This window comes from Centroberyx gerrardi, chromosome 16 (assembly GCF_048128805.1).
Source record: "Centroberyx gerrardi isolate f3 chromosome 16, fCenGer3.hap1.cur.20231027, whole genome shotgun sequence".
Classification (NCBI taxonomy): Eukaryota; Metazoa; Chordata; class Actinopteri; order Beryciformes; family Berycidae; genus Centroberyx; species Centroberyx gerrardi.
Genome location: NC_136012.1, coordinates 18979760 through 19001670, shown reverse-complemented (window position 1 = coordinate 19001670; position 21911 = coordinate 18979760). Strand labels below are relative to the sequence as shown.

The 21911-nt window shown below is 41.2% G+C and overlaps 3 protein-coding genes and 1 non-coding gene across 6 annotated transcripts in view; 1 reads left to right on the top strand and 3 right to left on the bottom strand.

Annotated features, from left to right (window-relative positions):
* Nucleotides 1-11196, bottom strand: part of elf1 (E74-like ETS transcription factor 1) — a 38542-nt gene extending 27346 nt beyond the window's left edge. For 2 of the 3 annotated variants that reach the window (XM_071895089.2, XM_071895115.2), the window contains exon 1: nt 970-1314. The gene's annotated coding sequence lies outside the window, so the exon portion shown is untranslated. Of the gene's footprint in view, nt 1-969; nt 1315-11018 lie in introns of those variants that run through there. The other variant, XM_071895098.2, reaches the window with a different exon arrangement.
* A 991-nt stretch (nt 11197-12187) lies between these two features.
* Nucleotides 12188-12259, bottom strand: trnae-uuc (transfer RNA glutamic acid (anticodon UUC)). Its single transcript has one exon. It is a non-coding gene; the product is annotated as a tRNA-Glu (tRNA).
* Nucleotides 12260-12936: 677 nt separating this feature from the next.
* LOC139908433 (ubiquitin-conjugating enzyme E2 A) lies at nt 12937-17065 on the top strand. Its single transcript, XM_071895127.2, has 6 exons — nt 12937-13121; nt 14144-14224; nt 14482-14507; nt 15218-15307; nt 15483-15571; nt 15908-17065. Exons 1-6 carry the CDS (start codon nt 13078-13080, stop codon nt 16034-16036), a joined length of 459 nt encoding a protein of 152 aa, XP_071751228.1. The 5' UTR covers nt 12937-13077; the 3' UTR covers nt 16037-17065.
* Nucleotides 17066-17132: 67 nt separating this feature from the next.
* Nucleotides 17133-21352, bottom strand: nkrf (NFKB repressing factor). The gene is made up of 3 exons (XM_071895075.2): nt 20979-21352; nt 20381-20505; nt 17133-20222 (listed from the first exon to the last, which is right to left on the bottom strand). Exons 2-3 carry the CDS (start codon nt 20469-20471, stop codon nt 17935-17937), a joined length of 2379 nt encoding a protein of 792 aa, XP_071751176.1. The 5' UTR covers nt 20472-20505; nt 20979-21352; the 3' UTR covers nt 17133-17934.
* Between the last annotated feature and the right edge of the window lie 559 nt (nt 21353-21911).

The window sequence follows — 21911 nt, the reverse complement described above, 5'->3', positions numbered from 1 at the left end:
ATGAACCGAAGATATTTTGATGCATCAAGCAGTGCCTGAAGACCGGAGAGCAGCAAGAGCAGAGTCAAAACAAGTTGCTGTCTAGTTCTGAAGCATTTAACCTTTTTGCTAACAGTGGTATTAAGAATGACAATTATGAATCATAATTGACATGGAAGATAATTACTGGTATTGCTACACCATGAAAAACACGTGGGCTTGGTCAGGGGGCTTGCAAAACATTGTTCCCTCCCTTGCTACAACGCACCATATAAGGCAACAATTCATAAGAGAAAAGCAACAATCAGACATATCATCAGAAGAACATTCTTCAAGAAAGATATCATTTTCTCAAAATGAAAACATGAAGTATCAAACCTATTACTTGATTTCACACTAAATGTCACGTCATGTCACAATGCAATGGGCATCAACAGTATTTTAAGAAAAGTGTGTATGATAGGTACATTCCAATACAGTGCTTTCAGCGAACGCTCAAATGTAAAAATCCTGCAATTGTGGCATTATGAATACTGTTTTGCTGTTTCCGTGAGCGATGCTTGATAAAGTCAGAGAGGAAAAAAAGTCTCTAAACTCACTAAAAGTTAATTTTAACAACGCTATGACCTGTTGAATTTTGCTTAAGAACACACCTTGAATTTGTCAAGTGTGCCAATGTAAAATGGTAGAAGGACAATTAGCCAAAGGTGCACATTATGGCGACCTAGTTACCTAACTGCCTGTCCACTTACAAGAACAACTTCTGCTTTTTATTATGCAGGAGAGAGAGAGAGAGAGAGAGAGAGAGGGAGAGAGAGAGAGAGAGAGATTTAAACATACATACATATATAAATATATATAAATATATATATATATATATATATATATATATATATACTGTATGTACGTATATATATTAAATCCATATATATATACATAACCATCAAAATAGGTCAAATATGAGGAGGAGGAGAACAATTCAACACTAACCTCAAAGACACAGGATTCGGGTGTCAAGATCCATTATAGCAATAGAACAAGTGCAGGATCTCAGTAACCAATAAAAATCAAGAGAAAAATAGACAACAAAGGCGAAAGGGGAAATAATCCAAGGTGTGTCTCCAGAGTGCAGAGGGGACAGAGCAGTCTGAAGGTGTGGACCACTGACCAGACCCACACCTCTTTCTCACAGCGATAAAACAAAACTGGAAAGCAGGGGAGAAAAAAAAAAGAGAACGCAATGGCTGCTGTTTGAAACAGAAAAAGGAGAAGTGTAGTGAAGCAACTTGTCCTCTCCCTATGAGTCACACAGCACTGCCGCCATTGGTAGAGGAGCCCTGGGGCACAGAGCTCGCACCTGGCCAATCAGGGATCAGGACGGGCCCTAAATGCAAATCATTTCAGGTGAGTTCTGCGGCTGCTGGGGATTGGCCGGGGACTGTGGCGGGGGAGGGGAGAGCAGAGAGGTCCAACCAGCGGGCCACACCTTGAGCGGAGTGAAAGACGATAGACGAGTTTCTCCTGCGGAGGAGGGGAGCAAATACAGTTGGACAGGTATGCACTCACTTTAGACTTTGACCACACAATATGTAGCAATCTGGCCACAGTGATTAAAATCTGTTGGGCAGATCAGAAGAGAAGATTGCATCTCTTCATGTCCCATTAGGAAGTTTGGAATGAGCTGTGTGTCTAATAGCAGTGTGAAAGAGAGAGAGGAGTTGTTCTCCTTGCAGTAAAAAGCCCCATAAAACTACTCCTATGTTCAACAACAGAGTGAGGTACAAAGAAAAGAGACTATAACTATCAACAAAGTCTGACTGCACTTAGGCACCACAGGTAGCCCAAAAATACTCTTTCTTCTGTTCTTCCTCCTCCTCCTCCCCCTCAAGATTCAACCAGTCACACACAGCTAGCTGATGATGCACACTGGTGGTCAAAGCTCCCACATTCAAATTTATCTCAAGCTACCAGGTGTGCATATCTCTAAATGAATCTTCACGTTCTTATTACTTCTAATTCTGGATTTCTCAGATCATTTTCACCAGCCCACATCTTGTTAGCACCTCACCAGCCCACCACCAGAGGCTGTAAGGTTGTGCAGATATAGCTGACACTTGATACGAATCTTTATCAGATATGACCCCGCTAACAAACAGGAAGTGGTGGTCCGTGATGAAAAGTGTGCGTTTGTATGTGCATTCACACTCTTGTGTGTGCACCAGCAAGTATGTGTGTGTGTTTTTCCGTTTTAGAGAAGCTCTGTGTTTTATGTTTAAGCAGGAAAAGAAATGAGTAACAGAATCTCGGTTTCAAAAACACAAAATATCACAGACTTGGGAGGTTTCGGGGAAATACAGAAATAATATTTGTTTTAGAAGTATTTGAAAAATGAACACGATAAATTTAAGTGCAATTGCAACATGACAAAAGAGGCTTATTTGGAACAGACCCCCAAATCACCCTCTGCCCTCTCCATCTCCACCCAGTGCTCCAGTCGTCACATTAATTCAACCTGGCCTAGCTTCAGTACAATTCAGCGCAGAGTAGAAAGAAACTGTTTTCTTCAGAGCAAATTGATAGCCTTGCTGTGAGGGAAAGTTACACCAAACAAGTTCCATTTATCACTGCCTCTGGAAATACTGTCCACAACCCAAATCCTTGGAGGCAACTGTTCAGCTCTTGTGATATACACTCTTCGGGCTAATGCATTGCAACACTACTAAAATCCAGGACAACTATGTAAACACACCAAAATACACACACATGCATGTACACAAACAGACATCATTCTTACATTACTCGCCTTGTGTAAACCTTGCGGATAAACAGAATTTCTGTGCCAACACCAATCAGTTACAGGACAGTAGTCGGAGCCTCGAGGAGAGCTGCATAACATTTAACACATTCCTGTTAATATTAGCGATGTGTACTGAATCAGTTTGATTCATGTTGTGAATAAGGCATGAGTCTGTGCGAGTGTGTGTGTGTGTAATAGGCAATTGTGTTGCCAAGACGTTGTCACTATGAGTAAGGTATTTTTCCCCTCTATAGATCCGGTAACCATGCTGAATCAATTGGTTCCTAGAGGCTTTTCTTTCAAGTCTACCATTGATTCTCTTTCTTTAGCTGATCCTTCTTCTGGATCTTATAAATCAGAGAAAGAAATAAAGATCTTCCATTCATACATGCACATAGATTATCTGCATGAGAACTAACCTAACCCTGCATGAGATTTTATTACATGTACTGTGTTGTCTTTTTATGTGCACTTATGTTCTTATATGTACTGTATTGTATCTCTAAGTGTGCTGAGGACCAGCGAAAGACAAATTTCCATTATTGCCTGCACTAATGGACAATAAAGTTTTCTTGAATCTTGAATCTTCTTGAATCTTGAAAAGGAAAATGTTTGTACCAAAGTGATGAAACTCCTTCCAAGTTTCAGTATGACAGTAAGCCATGATTCATATTTTACATTCCTGCAGCATTTTCTTACAAATTTCCCAACGTGGCTTGAAACTGCATTGCATTCCAATGATCTGTTAATTGTGGGTAAACAACTCTCTCCTTAAGTGTGATGACGACTTCGCCAACAGAAAGTCTGTTAAAAGGAGCAAATAAATAGATGAGAGGGCAGTGAGAGCACTTCATGACTCTCTCATTAATGAATACTAAAGACCACACTTATTGCACTTTTGAGCCAGTATCATCCAAGCCAGCCAAGTCTTTCTGGTTCCCATTTCGGCGGCAAGGTGCCCCAATGGATACAGAAACTGCCCCATGACTGAAATGTCACAGCTTTGATCCCAGTAACAGCCAATGTGTCCATCAACAGCCAAATGTCCTGTAAAAGTGTCTCTGAGCAAGACAGTGAGTGAATCCCTATCGGTCGCTGATTGTAAATTACTCTAGGTAGGAATTCCTAAAATATAAATGTAAAATGTGCTCATGTCAATATGTGACTGTCTACCAGATATAGTAGCGCTATTCCAAAAGCCTAAAAAAGTGTATTGTATAAATATTATTGCCTAGTCCACTGGTTCAAAATGAATTCAAACTATCAAATGATCATTTGCACATAGTCCAAAATACCTGCCCTATACAGTCTAACTTGTGTTGAATATGCTTTAAATGACATGCCTCAACAAGGAAATTCACACTGACATACAGTAGTAGAATATACTCCTGTATCATCCATATTCACCGTTGTTTACGATGTCAGTTTCTGAAACCACACAAATCTAAGGGTAGAAATTATTGTAAGTATGTATTGTTTATTGTCTGAAACCCATCAACATGAGAGTAAAAACCACAATGAAAGGCATATTCTCAAGAGTACAATAAACAATGTTTCCCTCTATCACATTAAACAAAAAACAGCTTACACAGTTTATGTTGACGTTTAAGGGAAGACCGGTAGACTGTATCCTTACAAAATCACTCTGTCCAAAAAGTTGTCCTCCTATTGAATATCAATAGAAAAGCATGAGAAAGTGTTGAGAAAGTGTTGCTTGATTACTGTTGTTTATCACACTGGGAGAGGCATATTATGGCCTCAAATCTATACTAAAGTGTTAAGGATCATGAATGACATGTGAATAGTGTTTTATTGTGGATTTTCACTTTAACAACGCGAAAGAAACCTGTTTGCACTTATTCTCTCATAAGAATCCATAAGCCTTCCCATTATCTTTCGTAATATGGAACATAAACTCACCCAGATTTGCACAACAAATCAAATCCACGCTCTAGGGAAAAGCAATAAAAAAAAATGAAGATGTTTAAAGTGCTGGTGCTTCAAGACATGTCACTGGGGTGAAATTAAACCCAGGCCACAGTGAGAAAACGCAGAAAGCATGCTCTTGCCTTATTCCCAGAATGGTGTATTAGCTAGAGCAAAATGGCCTTGATGTGATCAGTACAAAGCCATGTGACCCTGCTGACTAACCAAAGGGACACACCTTTCCTTTGCAGCCTAAAAATAAAGGCCACTGGTAACTCTCATGCACTGGTTCTGCAAAACAGAGGCCAACCATAACAGAACCAAGCCACAAAGCCCCCATTTTCTGTCGTTATGCCCCCATTAAAAGGCAGAGCACAGCAATACTTTGGATCAAGCAGCCCGTGTGGTTCAGGCCTCAAACAATGAATTTCCTCTGACCGAAAGGAGAGACACTGTGAAAGCATCAGATCCCTCGTTGCATGATGTTAATCTTCTTGCTTGTCTATCCCAAAATTAATGTTATTTTGAAACATCAGATTCACATTTTGCAGCATATTACTTACATAATTCATCTGTCCATGAGTAAACCTGTTAATGTGGCAGCATTTCAGTCAGTAATACAGGTTATTATTACAGTAACTTATAAGAGAATAAAGATTACAGTCTGATTAGATCACAAAATCAATTAATAACCAAGTCTTATCCTGGCCTGAATGCTAAAATGGGTCAGAGAGTTTATCATAGGTCAAAGTTTTACGTAAATTATGTTGTCCCATAGTAGGACTAGTGCTCATTGCTTTTATGATTTTTGTTTTCACTTTGTTTCCCACTTGAACTTGAATCATCTGACACACTTTATCTTTATCTAGGCACGCCCTACAAATTTGTATCAGACAACATGAATGACTCCTTTTAAATAAGAGAATTCAAGAGTTATTTTAGAGTGCCATGGACTCTAAGGCTCTGAAAACCTGAGAAACATTTTGAAACAATCTAAACCTTGAGGACTTGAGATATGGGAGCCTTTGGAGGACGGACAGAACTATTTGTGTAGCTTGGAGGTCAGCTGATGGCTGCTCTAGTCACTCAAAACACAGGGAAGGCTTCAAGTGAGGCTGTCAGAGGCCGGCTAACAGGATAGATGTGCACCCCATGGGAGACGCAGACTGAGGCAAACAAGGTTTTAATTAACCCCACTGAGATGGACAAAGAATTATTATTGTATGAGAAAACACTCAAAAACTCTCTCATGTGCAAGTGGTGATGAAAGAGTGAAAGCGACCCAGGTAAGTTGATCAAAAAATGCAAAAAAGTCACGATCACTGAGATAAAAAAAAGAAAGAAAATGCCAGTAGGTTGAAGCCAATTTTTGTTGTTGTAATAACCTTGAAACAGACAATGGTTGGCTTGATGATTAGACTTCCTATTATTGCTAGACAGCGGGTGTGAAGACAGCGTACACACCTAAGGCTACTGTGCAAACGCTCTCATTCTCGGACAGTGAGCGGAGATGACTCACTGCACTGACTGAGCATGACTATAACCATACAGACCCAACAAAGTGGCGTGTAGGTGTTTAACTATACAGACAATGCATTCAACGCACAATACTGTATACTGATTCATTCCCCAGTAGCACCGAATGATGCACCGACCAGAAGCCTTTTAGCTGAAAATACTCAATGACCAGTGTGTCACTTGGGCCAATATGTGAGCTGAACCTTGCACATGCTTGCAAATTGCCTTATGGAAATATATCATATTGGTTAAGTGGAGTGGAGTGGATTCAGTAACCTAAAATTCAGGCACTATCATAGTATTCAACATATCTTATGAGTGGGTACGGCCACACAAATAAACCAAACAGGCAGCATAAATCTTCAGTTTATGGTAGTGCATAGTTTTTGAACAGATAAGCAGGGAGTGAATGATGTCAGAGTGAGGTCTAACAGGATTAGGTCTACTGCTGGCCAAGCCACCCACACACACTCTCTCTCTCTCTTTCCCTCTCTCTCTCACACTCACACACACATAGACACAAGGCAACTCATTAAACATTAAACACACACAGCAAGGCCAACAATCCAGACCGTCCACATCACACCTCTGTGGGCAGTAGTATCAGCTACCTGCAGTCAAGAAACAGCAGAAATCATTCATTGCTCTGCCACTCTGGGCCTAGATTACCATGAAACTATTTTCTCATGGATAGATGTTCAAGAGCCATTAACAAACACTGAGGTTTCAGATATTTAATCTGTGATACACCAGTGGATTTAGGGATAACAGCATGTTTGCACCAGTTTAAGACAACAGCCAGCAGTTTTCAACCCAAGAGCCCTAGTTTGTCTCAAGCTCATTATTAATAAAATGCCACCAGGCCTTGAAAGCATATTGCTCTGTCACTCAGGGCCTAGGTTATAATACCCGTCGGCTGTATGTAGTTAAATAATTCAAAATCATGCCTGAGGGACAGCCTGTCACTCTGACAATAACCTAAAAAAAGACAAAGCTTATTGATGGTGACAATAGAGAACAGCCTTTCATTGGATGTGACAAGCTGCGAGCGCTAACTTCTTAAATTCTGTCAGCTCTGTCTTTGCTATATTGTCACATTTGACACATTTTGTCAAAAATGTAGATCCGCTGAATGAGGAAAGATCATTCGCCGTCTTCGGGACGGAGCTCGCTGTATGAATCCGAGCAACGCTGCCTAAGCTGACACATTAAAAGCCTCCATGAAACATTCACTACCTCATTAGCTCTAAGACATTACATTTGACATGGTGAAATATTATTATACACTGAAGTGAAGGGAGATTTTTGTGAAGAACCGCAATGTAGTCAGCCTGCTTCAAGCTAGAGTGTTACAATATAAGTGATACAGTGTACCTACTACTATGGGCCTACATGGACCTGAACACGATAAAAATATCCAAGCAATGTGGTCAACTAATCTAATGATGTCAACATGCTGCCAGAATGGGCACAATACACTTTGATTCACCCTACTATACTCCCTGTAGACAAACTCAAATATTGTGACTAGATTATTTTGTTAAAGTGTGACTAATTTCACAAAAATAGCATCTACTACAGTAATGACATCACAACTACACACTTTAAGCACAAAGTCACAGTGCAAGACTGTAGAGAAAAAAAGTCTAATAAATTTGAATGAAAATAGGCCAAAACTAGACCTCTTACATAATAAAAATGTCTTGGTCAATCTTTTAGCTGACCGTAACACTGTGGCTTACATCATCACAATGCATGAAGTAGATTCATGCAGAACTAGGCTTGACGACTTGTCCAAGTCACATGCTTCACAGTGTGACAGGCAGCATAAGGACAGAATGAGGTTACAGGTGGAATTTCCCTCGTCTCTCCTTTCCTCCTGACGTCATATCCAGTGGTAAGGGTTTAGTGCTGCTGCCTAGCAATCAAACATGTCTGAGGAGGTGAAATTCAGGTGACAAGGCCTGGGGTGTCGAAACGGTAGCATAAAATTAAGGAACTTTGCACACAGCAGTTCCCCTACAGTCTTTCAAAAGAAACAGACCAACACTGTGAGGTATTTTCTCAAAAAAGGGAAGTGCAACAGTTTTATTTCTCTTTTCACAAGTTGGTTCCTTCATTTCTGCAAGTCATTTGACATTTCAGCTATCTCATACATTTGTTTATTTAGTCAAGGCACATGAACATTGCCATCTTGTGGTTATTTGTAAGGAACCGAATTACACTCATTTACACATAGGAGAATGGGTCATTGGCACAAAGATGATGGCCTCATAAAATGATGTTACTCAATCCTCTCGGCCCAACCCACCGTTCTTTCCAAGCTGGCAAAGATATGTACATGTGTGGACACGTTACACTATGGGGTGACACCAAACCACATGGCCACCATCTTTATGCATCTATTCCATCGTGTATCCTGGATAGAACAATTTCATATCATCTCTGAATACTCAGGAAACTCTCAACATAGTAACTGTACAAGGATGTTCGCCTATTTCTATATATCACCTCACTTGAATACCTACTTGCAAAAGAAAGCTGTTCTTGTATTCCCTCACCTATCTCTTGCAAGGCCACTATGAAAGCTATTGGTCCATTGTGAGGCTGTAGTGGTGCTTTCTAAACAGCATAAAAGCTCAGTCCTTCTTGTGCAGTCAAATCAATACCCAGAAGCCCATTAAGGCAGACGGGCAGATCCTACGCAAGGAGGGTGTCTCAGCCTGAGGTCTGAACACTGACAGGAGCCCTCAGCGTTAAGTGGAGCACAATGCAGCACAGCTCTCCATTGTCTGTGGTCATCGTCACACTCCTCAGCTGCTCAGACTGCTGATGGTGACATCACCGTCACACGATAAGTACCAGGAATTTCATTAGCCACGACCACGCTCTTCTATTCCCAGTGTGCGCAAACACACGCCGATCGACTGCAACCATTTGGCGTATCGTTTTCTTTCTGTGCCGTATATATAAATCAAGGCTCTGTCTTTCAAAGTTCCTCTTGTGGGGAAAACACCCTCCACTTGAGGGAGTCTAAGACAGTGTAGATTTGTAGTGCATAACTGTCAAAACAGAGAGAGATAGAGGGGCAAAAGAAAAGTATTTGGGCAGAAGCATGAGGGGATGTTTCTAATGCAAAGACGCATGCTTGCAACAAACAAGAGAACTCCACACTGCGGGCAAAGTATATTTAGGAGGTCTTGTTGTAGATAATTGGTTTCAGTGGATTGAAGTTTCCAATTATCTGCCAGCCTCTGGGATGGGAAGGCTGCAAGGGAGGGGAGAAAGGGGTAGCGAAGGGTTGGTCGGTCCAGCTGGTCCTGTCTCTAGTGGGATGGACAAGCAAAACCTCCAAACTCTTCCCTTTCCCCTCTGCGTCACGGCTCCTTTTCTCTGAAGGGAGCAACCACAGTCAACCAATGACATTCTGTTTGTATGTCCCATGATACAAGCATCTTAGCCCAAAAATGTAAACATCTGGCAAACATTTAGACTCGCCACAAAAGAGGGTTGATCAACTAGTCAAGAAAACACTAGTTTGTGAGACATTGCAGACATATATTTGGAGGAGTGAAGAATCAGCATTCATTTATGCTTGCCCGCTGACATGACAGTTTGGTGAATATTTGAGAACATGAACAACTCTCTCCCAAAGCAAGAAACCACAGAGCCGAGACTCTAATCCATGATTTGATTAACATGTACAGTCTGCAGCTGTTTCATTGACTTTGAATGGGAGACACACTGTGGAGCCACAGAATGGTTGTTATGGCTTTTACATCCATAGAGTTTCATTTTAGATTAGGTAACTGGTAAATGTCGCTGCCTGTTTTATAGTCCTGTAGATTGATGATGGTACAGCCTGATGTTTTCTGGTACTCATTTGTACAGTAGTATATCATTCTGTTAAACTCTGAATTGGGCCTCTATATGAATGCTCACCTTGGATTATGACACAAGGGATAGCATCATATCCTGTGTGCTGATAAATGTCAGTGAACACCAGTCTGAACATGAAAATGTCCCCATCTTCCCAGTATGCATGCTCATACAGTAAAATTTTCCATCTTTTCCACATCATTCCCATTGGTGTGGCATCACAGATTGGAGGTCAGGGCTACAAGATAGGAAAAATGTAACCAAGTACTAAAATTGGCACTGGCGTTCCTCTTTGTGTGGTTCCCATCTTATAATAAGTCTGTTCATAAGTTAAGTATCTTATACAAATGGATGAGCAGTTCATACAGCCATAATAGCAACTTTAACATACTGGTTTTAGCCTTCTTTACATAAAAATTAAACCATTATTTTCAGGAGGGCATCCCTGCCGCGCTAAATGGACAAGACGTTCACAGTGTCCAGTGTGTCCAATCAACACACACAGACACACACACACACACACACACACACGCACGCACGCACACACGCGTTAGTCATATATCCTGGGGCTTCTCACATCATATGAGTTCAGTCAAGCTGGATCAGTGGTCAGTGGTCACACAATAAACTTTTCTTTGAGGAGGGTGTCAGATCGGCAAAGTGCACTGAAAGGCTTCTGTCACAAGCAAATCACTATAATATACTACAGTATAACAACCCATTATCTGCTGTAGGTCCTAATTCTTTAATATGAGCAGCTCTAATGAGCTTGTAGGCCCATAAACAAAACTGTATTTACCTAAACACGCCCGACCCGAAGAGGCAATGTTGACAAGCTCCCATCATATTTACAACTATAAGGAAACAAGCATTCGTGGGCAACATTAAAACATGCCTAAACGGTACTCAGTGGACTTACCCTCGTAGAAGTTGACATCAGTACATTCATTGGCTTAATACATGAAAGTGGCAGTCCTCACGAAACACGACGGCGTTAAAAGACATTATTAGAGGATAATCCCTGGGGCTTCTTTGTTGTAAATTAGAGAGATGTACATCATCGCACACTCACCGGCCAACTAGCCTATTACTCTCTCCCTGTGCCTGACACAAGGTTGCAGTTTTCCCCTACAGGGCTGATGCGTGGGGAATTCCTAGCAGTCACATTTTCCTGGGAAATGATTGGCCAGCTCCACAGTTTCGCTGTAACCAGCGTTAGTAGGCGAGACCAGAAAGTCAGGACAGTAGACCTATTAAGCAATAAGCGTCGAGGGGATGTGCTTTACACACATTTTAAAACAACTAAAACATACTTATATACATATAAACATACATACATCGAGGTGCGTATTGCTTTTACAAAACGATAAGGGGTAATACACAATTGTTTTAAAAAAGAAAGAATGTTCAATTGATCTTTTATTCTTAATCGTTAATTTTAAATATTACGTAAATGTTATTCTAACACCAAGGCCTATAGGTATTGATCTGTAGCTAAACAAACTGGTTGCTAAGCGACACTTTGAATGGCGACTTTCTGGTGGCGTATTAATATTTAATTTAACTATTATGCGGTTACAGGTGTGAGTTTACTTTGCAACGTTTCGAACGCGACTCAGCCAATCACAGTTACAGACCTGAAATAGTTTATTTACATAGTATAGATAATCAGTCGACGTTTAGCCTATTGTTTGCACAGGAATATAAAAATTGAGATGGACCTGTTTAGACTTGGGTTTACAGTACATTGTCCGGGTGGTACCACGGTAGTACAAGCCGTTATGAGATGAGAGCAGTTGAGGATACTTCCTAACCGGGCGGGGTCTGGATTCTCTGGAAGCAATGACCGCGGGGTGGGCATGTCATAAAAAAAGAAAAAAAGCCAAAGAAAACAATAACGAAAGAAGTCTTTAAAAAAATAAATCAGCTACACCTATTAACTGCCATCAACTGCCAGTTTCCATATGACAATACTGTCAAACTAGAAAATCTACCTCCATCACGATACTGACGCCAACATCTTCATCCGCATTCTTCCGACACAAGTGTTCCCACATTAGGAACACTTATCATCCAAAAAAAAGTACGTTCCCATACCGGGAGTCGAACCCGGGCCGCCTGGGTGAAAACCAGGAATCCTAACCGCTAGACCATATGGGACAGATGCACGCTTTGTCATCATCCTGACCGTTTTATCCATGATTTAGGAGTGATTTGTGGCTCAACGTGTATGTGATATTGTATAATTTTAGGTTTGTTTTCCTAATAGCTCATAAAGCTGTAGGTAAAAGTTGAGATTGCTACATCAATTATGTTATTTAGCCTACTCTGTGGTATGTATGGTGTGTATTTTACCACTCTTGGCAGCTAATCCCCATCTAGTGGTCATCCAATATGACTGCACAATAAATACAGGGTGCCTAGCAGAAATACATTGGTCAGTCATTGGTTTTGCCTTCACCCTGAAGTACTCACTCTGGATTAACCTGGGTTTAAGTGGCACTATTATACCAATCAAGAGACGCAAAAAAGGAATTTGGGTAAGAGGGAAAAAATGCCATCTCGTATATTATAAGGGCGCTAAACATATGACGTAATTTTTGCTGGAATGACACACGTTTAGAGACAGGTCTTCTTTTGTGAGAAACATTTTTATTCTAAAATTACAACAGGCTTGAATTTGTTGGTTAAAGGAATCCGGTTTATTTGACTCTATCACATGTAATATGCTGTTTATTCGTGATTATATGTAAGTATATTTCGCTACAATTTAGGTCCAGTCGATGTTAACACCCCTGTCCCCTGTAGTGGTAGCACCCCATCATTTGAGACCAGTAGAGGCAGCCAAATATTTGACAAACTAGCAGCCGTTAGCTAGCTAGCTAGGTTTTAAAAATAATACAACCATAAAAATATATTTACTCAGTCTTAACCCGCGTAACGTTTATGCGCACGGTCCAGGTTTCCGTGTGAACAGAATGTCAACTCCAGCAAGACGACGTTTAATGAGAGATTTTAAACGGTAAGCGACGAGAAAACAAGCGAGAGAGGTATAGCTAACATTAGCAACCTCAGGTTAGCTTGCTAGCGTTAGCCGAAACTGTATCGTAAACTACACTGCGCTGCGTAAAGTAACGATACAAACAGAAATAGAAACTGTTACGGGTTGGGACCGTGTTTTTCTCTTCAGACATGTGTCCTAATTGTTGAATATCTACTATAAGTTTATGTCAAAGAAGAGACGATAGCAAGTCGTTAACGTTAGCTGTCTCTAGTGCGCTGACACAAACGTTAGCTAGGCAGCCATGGGCAGTAGTATGTATGTAAGCATATTTATTTATCATTTTTACTATAATTTTTCAACATGTACTCTGATTATCATTGTTAATGTTTTTTTGTGAGCCTTAGCTTGGACCACTTAATAAGTGTCTTAGAGCTATGAGACTATTGTAGGTTGTATTGTAATGTGAGGACACAGTGCGTGGCATGGGAAAGTGGCTCTCCACAGTCAGATGAAACTTTCTAAGTAACGTTAGAAATAAACAATTCAAAACTACTACATGGTACACACACTTGAAAGGGATTCGGGTGATCCACTCAGGCTGTTGTATCATAGAGATACGACTTTTGTCTCTGTATCCCTAGTTCGTATTAAAGAAACTCCCCCAGTCTGCCGATTTTTACATTAAAAGCTTCGCTCCATACCTGATTTATACACGTGCTCTTGGTGTATGTTGATTTATAGTTGAAGTCCATGTGCGGAAGATTGTAGCAAACCCTGTAGATGTGAAACATGTAGTTGGCTAGTTTACCAAAGTAATCTGAACTCTAAAGGTTTTGTTGGATTACCTGACCCCTTCTTGTTTGTTTTTTGTCTGTTTTGTTTGTAAAACCACACCAAACATTTAACCATCGAGAGTTTAGTATGTCTATCAAAGGAGCCATTGTTGACTTAGGTGCCATGCTCTGTTTAAAATGACATTTCGTGCCTTGTGATCACAACTGGTAAAACTAATCTACTGTGTATTTATTGTATCTTTCTAGGCTGCAAGAAGACCCCCCGGCTGGAGTTAGTGGGGCCCCATCAGAAAACAATATCATGGTATGGAATGCTGTCATTTTTGGGTAAGTTCATGTGAATTGTTTGAAAGCTATAACTGAGGGGGTTTTAGACATGTTAATAATCATGTATTCGTTGAAGCACTTGCTGCTTGCTTTTGAACATGAAGCTGTAAAAGTAATAAGGCTCTAGTTTGTGTCAACTAGTTCTGCAGGCTTTTAATAAACTGGGATATGAAAAGTGTACAGAAGGGTCTTTGAAAATTGAGCCCAGCATATTGCAAGTTGATATATTTACCACCTGTCTGTTTCTTCTCTTTTAGACCAGAGGGAACGCCTTTTGAAGATGGTAAGTCCAAAGCTCTGAATGAGTCCAACGCTTTACCAAGTTAACCTGTGGCAACAAAGTTAAACTGCTGTAATGCACCTGCTCAGCCATACTATGGCAGTCTGTTGGCAAATATTCTAGCCTATTCCTAGCGTTGTTTTTTGCCATCTGAATATTATGGGTTTTGGAAGTTAGATTATACTGATTGGTAGGGTTGAGAGTAGATTTTAGAAAGTGTCTTGATTGTGGAGCAGGTGAGGGTTTGTCTTGCCAGGAAACTACAACAACTATTGATCAAATCTGTTGCATGGTTGAACTGGATTTTATGATTTGTAGTCCTGAACAAACTGAACTAATGCCATTGTCTTACAAGACCATAAGTAGTTCTAGGGGTCCAAGAAGGAATGCCTTGGTGTTACACATGAAGGACTGACTTAACTCACTGTCTTCTTCACCGTGCTTGGTCCCTGATGGACTCGTTCTACAGGCACTTGCACTTTCTTGAAAGTTTTGTTTTATGGGCACTCTATTTCAATATGAGTGTCAGTTCACTAAGTATTCACATGGAAACTCAGTTGGGGAACATTTTTTTTCATAAAGTGTAGGGGGAGAGAGGTGTTCCTATGATAATGTGATTGAGTGTGAGACCAGCTCACCATGTTGCAGAGCATGGTGTACTGTTTTTGGCTGTGCATTTCAATTCATGCTGTGCTATTATTTCTTACCCCTAGGAACCTTCAAACTCACCATTGAATTCACAGAGGAATATCCAAATAAACCTCCAACAGTGCGTTTTGTCTCTAAAATGTTTCATCCAAATGGTAAGTATTTGAGTGCCTGTGGTGTTAATGGTATAATTGCAGTAATTATCAATTGTTGCAATTGCAATAATTCCAAGTGGTTACATTTAAGCAGTTATTCAACCCTGAAAAGCTGACTTTTGTGTTCTGTATCCTCCCTCAAAAACGGACTTGTTTTCTCTACGCTCTTTTGCAGTTTATGCAGATGGCAGCATATGCTTAGATATTCTTCAGAATCGTTGGAGTCCAACTTATGATGTCTCTTCAATCTTAACTTCAATACAGGTAATCCTAACATTCATTGATGCAGATTAACAGCTGATATCCAGACACAAATTAATAAAAGTACATTGCATGACAAATACATGAGTAGAGGGTGAATTTTGTTTTTAAATGACAAAGCGTGATAAGTTTTTGTGAACAGTAATCGCAAGTTTGCGTTCTCTCCATCTCTTCCCTGCTACATTAAACGATGGAACCTAAATGATTCCTGGGGGGTAATGGGGTCCTCATACTTAATGCATGTGAAAGCTACTCAGTCCTCAAATGACATCTGTGATAATGCAATAAAACTCTACTAGAAATCCATCCTCACTGCCATTCTTTGTCATTTATTCAAAGTCTTTACTGGATGAGCCAAACCCAAACAGTCCAGCTAACAGCCAAGCAGCCCAACTGTACCAGGAGAACAAGCGGGAGTATGAGAAGAGGGTTTCTGCTATTGTTGAACAGAGCTGGCGTGATTGTTGACCCCTGTGATTGTTCACAAAGTATGAACAGTGTCCAACCCGAAATCAAAAGAAACCACCAGATCAAGAAAACGAACCTTCTCACAGAAATAAAATGACACATCTTTAAATCCTTCTCCGTATATTTGTCTGTCCCATAGCTGTTGCTAAGTTTGTATGCTGTTGTGTTGTGGCATTCACCCCTGCAGGATGCTGTTGTTGGGCAAAGCGTATGTTTGTTAAAGTAAATGTACCTTGTTATATCTGGGTTACTTGCTACATGCCCCACCTCCCCTCTCCTTTTTTTTCAACAAAAGGTTAGCCAATCTCTATCAGTTGTCACTTTTGTACCCGTCTATTGATTTTAGTTGTGTTCTCCGCCACCAAGTAAATTCGTTGGATGATATGGTGATGGTTAACAATTAGATGTGCTTGCTGTGTGGTTTGCGGTGTAGATACAAACTGTTCATATTTTTAAAACAATAGTGGTCATGGGTGTTTTTCCTTGTGTTTCTATGGGCTCACTCTTTCCAGCTTTGTTTCTTTTTCTGCCTTTTGAAAGCCTTTTGAGAGGGAATGGTAAGACAAAAATTAACCTGGCATGGACATCCATCCCTCTAACAAGTTGTTGACTCAATCAATGCCTTTGAGGTACATCAGACTAGAGTACTGGTCATTTTCTCTCATCTGCACTTACAAGCCATGCCTTTGACTTAATGTTTTAGAAATGAGTGAACATGTATGTCTCTCTCAAACATGCATCCAGGCTTCACACTGGTTCAAGTGTTTGAGAGAAAGAGACATTTTGTGCCCTTTCCTGGCACGAACCTTTTGTTTCACGCGCAGAATTTCACAATGCTGACAATTTAAGGCGGTGTGAGAGCATTGCGACACTATTTTCAAATCTTTACATATCAGCTGTCATAACAGATAAGCTGATTATACTGTTTGAACAGGATGGTGTCTTGTTTTCAGAGTATAAAACTTTGCACTGGTAACCCATGTAACAAACTGTACATTTTCTTATTGTAAATAAAAGAAATATACATCAGTTGTCTTTTGACTTCTCAGTGTATCAGAAAGTAAAAAAATATACATCTCAACCAAGTGCAGCCTGTTATCGGTTTTAATTTATTCAGTTATTACAGCTGTGAAAACAAGCAGACAAGTTAACTACCCACATAAACCAATACATCTGACATTTAACAAAGATCACAGCTTACACACTTTCCATGTGAAGATAGTATTTCTACTCATGGAGGCAGCTTTGACTTTTAAAATGATCTCTAGATGTTGAAGAGCAAACAACATTGCAAGTAGTATTGTGGAATAGAGATGTATCAATACAGAGACTGGTACGAGCAGATTGTTACAGTTAGATGTTACCGCCTTCATACTTTGTCTCTAAACCTCGTCTTTTATGTGTTAACCGTCAACAATGTTCACAATGCTAAGAACCAACAAGCAGTGAAAAGGTGTATATTCTGCCAGGTTCCTTTTGTAGCCAAGAAAACACTTAAGAAAAGTGGATTTTGGTGACAAAAACTTATTTTAAAGTCATTTTTTAATCAAGAAATAACTGAAGCATCATCAGGACATGGTAGCACAAAGCACGCAACACAAGCTTGTGCAAAAGTGAAACAAATACAGGACCTGTGGAATGGCAGGAGACAAAACAAAGACAAACAAAAATTACGTATTACTTGCGTATTACTCAGCCCCTGCTGAAGCTAAATATACTTAAACTATATTTAATGGCAAAGGAATGCAGAAACCACTGTGGTGTTTCCTGAAAGATACCCATATTATTAATGTTGTACATTTGTCACACAAAAGTATAAACATGACTGTTATACTTGAGTGTTTTTTGTTCTGAAGTCCAAGCCAATGACAGTTTTTTTTAAGAGCTCTGCATGCAAATCAGTGAGAGGCCTGAGGTTTCACCAGCTCATATCGTCCCACCTGCCCTTCCTGCAACAGCTGACCAATGAGCTGGTCTTTGTGTACTTTGCGACTGACAACGAGGAAGCGTTGCCTACCCTGTCCATATGACTTGCTTCGTAGGCCGTATTTCTGAGATATCTGATGGATCTGCTTGCGTTCATCATTGTTGAGGTCAGTGGAGAAGCGCAGATCATCCTGTCGGTCTGAACTGGCATAGTTGCGGATGATGTCCTCAATATCACGCTTGCTGAGCTGATTTCCAGGTTTGTCCATATCCATGCCCAGCCCTTCTCTGGAGAACTGCTCCTTGACTTTAATAGGTTCTGCGATGCCTTCACCATCCCGACCTAAACCGCCACCCTTCCAGCCCATCTTGCGGAGCAGCTGGTTTCCAATGTTGTCTTCCTTAATCTCCTGCTTTGTGGCCTCCTCACCAGAGCGAGCCAGGATCTGGTAACGGGATATAGCATCACTGTGACCCTCCTTCCTGAGGTTGGATTTCACCACAGCTTGTGTCTGTCTCAAGGTGGCTAGGGCCTCCTCTGCTGCAATGTGTTTCACAATTTTCTTGGGCCCAATTCCTGCTGCTACATACTGTCCCTCCAGGTAAACCTCACACCTCCAGCGATGGTCAGGTAGAACAGTGAACTTGTAATCAGCAGCTACTTTATTAAACTGAGCGGTGTCATTGATGATACAAATAGCATTATCAGAGTTTTCCAGGATAACCAACTCACTCAGGTGCTTCTTCCTGACCCCCTGTTGTCCAAAGCGTCCACTAGAGGGATCTGATTGATAATTTCCTCTGGAGTACTGTGATTGTTGTTGTTGCTGCTGTTGTTGTTGCTGCTGCTGCTGTTGTTGTTGCTGTCGTGCTGCCTGGTTCATGCGAAGTTTCCTTACTGCCTCTTCAGCTGCCGCATGTTTTGAGCTCTTCTTCGTGCCCCTGGCCTGAGCCACCAGCTCATCCTGCAGGTAGACACTACACAGCCAAACACTACTGTTGGGGACTAGGTCAAACTTGTAGTCAATCTTCATGCGATTAAAGGCAGCAGAATTGTTGAGTATGCAGATGGCGTCATGAGCATTGTCCACAACCACAAACTCCGTCCAGTGTTTCCGTTTGTCAGGCTCGTATTGGCCCTTTGAGCTGGGAGTTGGCTTATCCTCTGGGTTACGGAGTGCAGGTAAAAAGGCTGGGGTAGGGCAATGCATCTGACATACCACAATGTCATTGACAATCGAGTGTCTATATTTGCGTTGCACAACACGAACCTCGACTGGTTTCAGGAAGAGTTTAACCGCTTGCTCAGAGGCGCGGTCCCTAGCCCCATTTTTGCTGCCGGAGTATCCAGTGGCAAGATACACACACTGACATCTCAGTTCACAGGCATAGCCGTCCGTTGGTACTTTTCTGTTCTTCGGTAGGTCAGCTTGAGGAATATCTTTCAGGTTGACATAAATATACTCAGGATTGGTCTTGCAGGCCTGGATGCTGCGGCTCAACATGAAATTGTAATTTGGCGAGTCACTTCCAGTCATGAACATGGGATCTCTAAAAGAAACAGCCAATGCCGATGCCACATTGGTGATCAGCCTCTGCTTCTCCTCCAGTGTTGGCTGAGATATAGCAAGAGGCTGTGATGACGACCCTGACTGAGAGGTGGGGCTGCTCCTGCCTGGGCTGTTGTAGACTCTGCTGAACGGCCTGCTCGACGAAGGCCGGTCCTGATGACCATAGCCTAAACCTTGACGTCCTGAATCCCAGCCACCTGATCTGTTCCCTCCTCCATACCCATCGTGCCTGTTGGGCTGAGAATAGGAATCTGAATTCCGCGAGCCGTGGGCTTCATACTTAGCTGTGTAGTCCTGCTGTGTTTTTGTCATATAGTTTGAGGTGGATCCCCGACCTCCATAGCCTAAGCCACTTGTACCACCTGAGGATATCTCTCTGTCTCTATCCCTATCCCTGTCTCTGTCTCTATCCCTATGGGAACCCCAAGAGTCAGAACTGTATGATGGCACTCTGTCAAAAGCAGGTCTTGTGGAGGAGGAGCCCTGAGCTCTGCTACTGCTGCTGTAGGACGGGTGTTCAGAGTCCCACTGTCTCGCACCGTACGTCTCGCCCCTCCTGCGCTCCTTATCATTTTCCTTCTCATCAGTGCCAGACCCCCCGCTGCTACCACCACTGACAAAGTGCACAGGCTCAAATCGCGGTCTGGAACCAAATTTCGACACAGGCATTTTCCTCATTGGCTCTTCTCCTGCAATAACCAAGACACAGGTAGTAGTTAGGAACCCAAAAGGACATCAGATGTGAGTATGATATTTACAACTGAATCTATCATTATCTCAAATGGGACAACACAACAGACTACATGTGTTAAAGTGAGATCACCACACAAACTAGACAAACACTCACTGCCATCAGATGAATTAGGTCTCTTTTTTGCTTCAGAACTTGGAATTGGGTCAAACGAGGGCATTTCGCCAATGTCGATCCCTTCCGCCATCACCAGCTCCTTCCAAATTAAATTCGGGCCATACCTGTTATTAAGGCAGAAGGTATTATTAGTCTGACATGAAGACGGTGGATGAAACATGCATGCATAAACTGTGAGTAATAAAACAAAGCATCTAGCAGAGAACTGCCATCTGTACATAATGAGTTAATATTCCATGCTGCCCATAGAGGCTCCTAATATTCACTGTAAAACAAACATCCCATGCCTGCACAATGAGTGATCAAAATGCTAATGCGGACCTTGAACAAAGCATAGAAAATCGTCATTATGTTTAACTTCGACACTTAATTTGGCAAGAGTATAGTATTTAGTTGTTTCAATGACACAAAAAGACCTAGATTTCGTGGTGCCTAAACCAGGCCTTGATACAGAGTGACGCAGTAGGCCGACAGCCCAACTGGCTCGTCCATCTCTTGAGCGGAAATGTGTTTGTCAAGATAAACCGCTACAATTAGCAAACACTAGCATGTGCGAATAACTGTATCACATTCTTACCTCAAGGTGTAACCCTGGGTCCGGCAAAGTGGTCTGTCCTTGAGCTGGCCAATCGACTATACAATTGTTTTTGTGGTCAACCGGCTATTATTAGCTTGCTAGCTTACAGCTAGCTACCTAGTGGTTTTACTGGGAAGCTAGCTAGCTGCCTCTAGCCTCTAGCTAACACCAGCTCCCCTTCAACGGGGACTCGGCAGCCTTTCTATTTACTTTTCTGTATGAATCCGCCTGTACATGGCGAAACCGACACAAACGCTCATCTGCTGTATGGGAATTACCAAGTCAGATAGTTGAATAAGCACTCAAAACGCCTGAGAAGCTACAAATATCCCGTCAACTTTCAAGAAGCGTCCATTTTCTGTCCAACTACAGTAAAATCATGGCGTCTTGTCACCGCACTGGCCCATGATGCTTTGCAGTCACGGCATCAGTGGGCACAGAGCGCGCAGAGGCTAGAGTCCTGGTGTACTGTAAATGCATTCAGTTTCAGTTCACTTCATACTGTCAGTGAAACTTACTTTGTTTAATAATAAAAGAAAAAAAAAAAGAAAAATAATAAGAAGTTCTCTGATGACTTCTCTATTATGGCATGCATTAGTATTATGGGATCCTATAGTACCTGGTGCATATGAACAACAAACTGGACTGGGCACACTTAATCATGCAAAGAATCACTGACATTTTTTTTATAATAGTAAAAAAGTATAACGCATTTTTCATGTGTAGGCTACATATTTAGTATTCATTCATTTTGGTATGCACTACTACTATTATTTTGCACACCCTGTATACATGTTGTAATTCATATATTTCATGTTTCAGTTCTTATATTTCTACTTCAAATGTTCAGTACATTGTGATGTTGTAATTGTTGGTTGTTTTATTTAATACACCTAATTTGCTGCCATCTAATCTCTTTATTTTATTTATTTG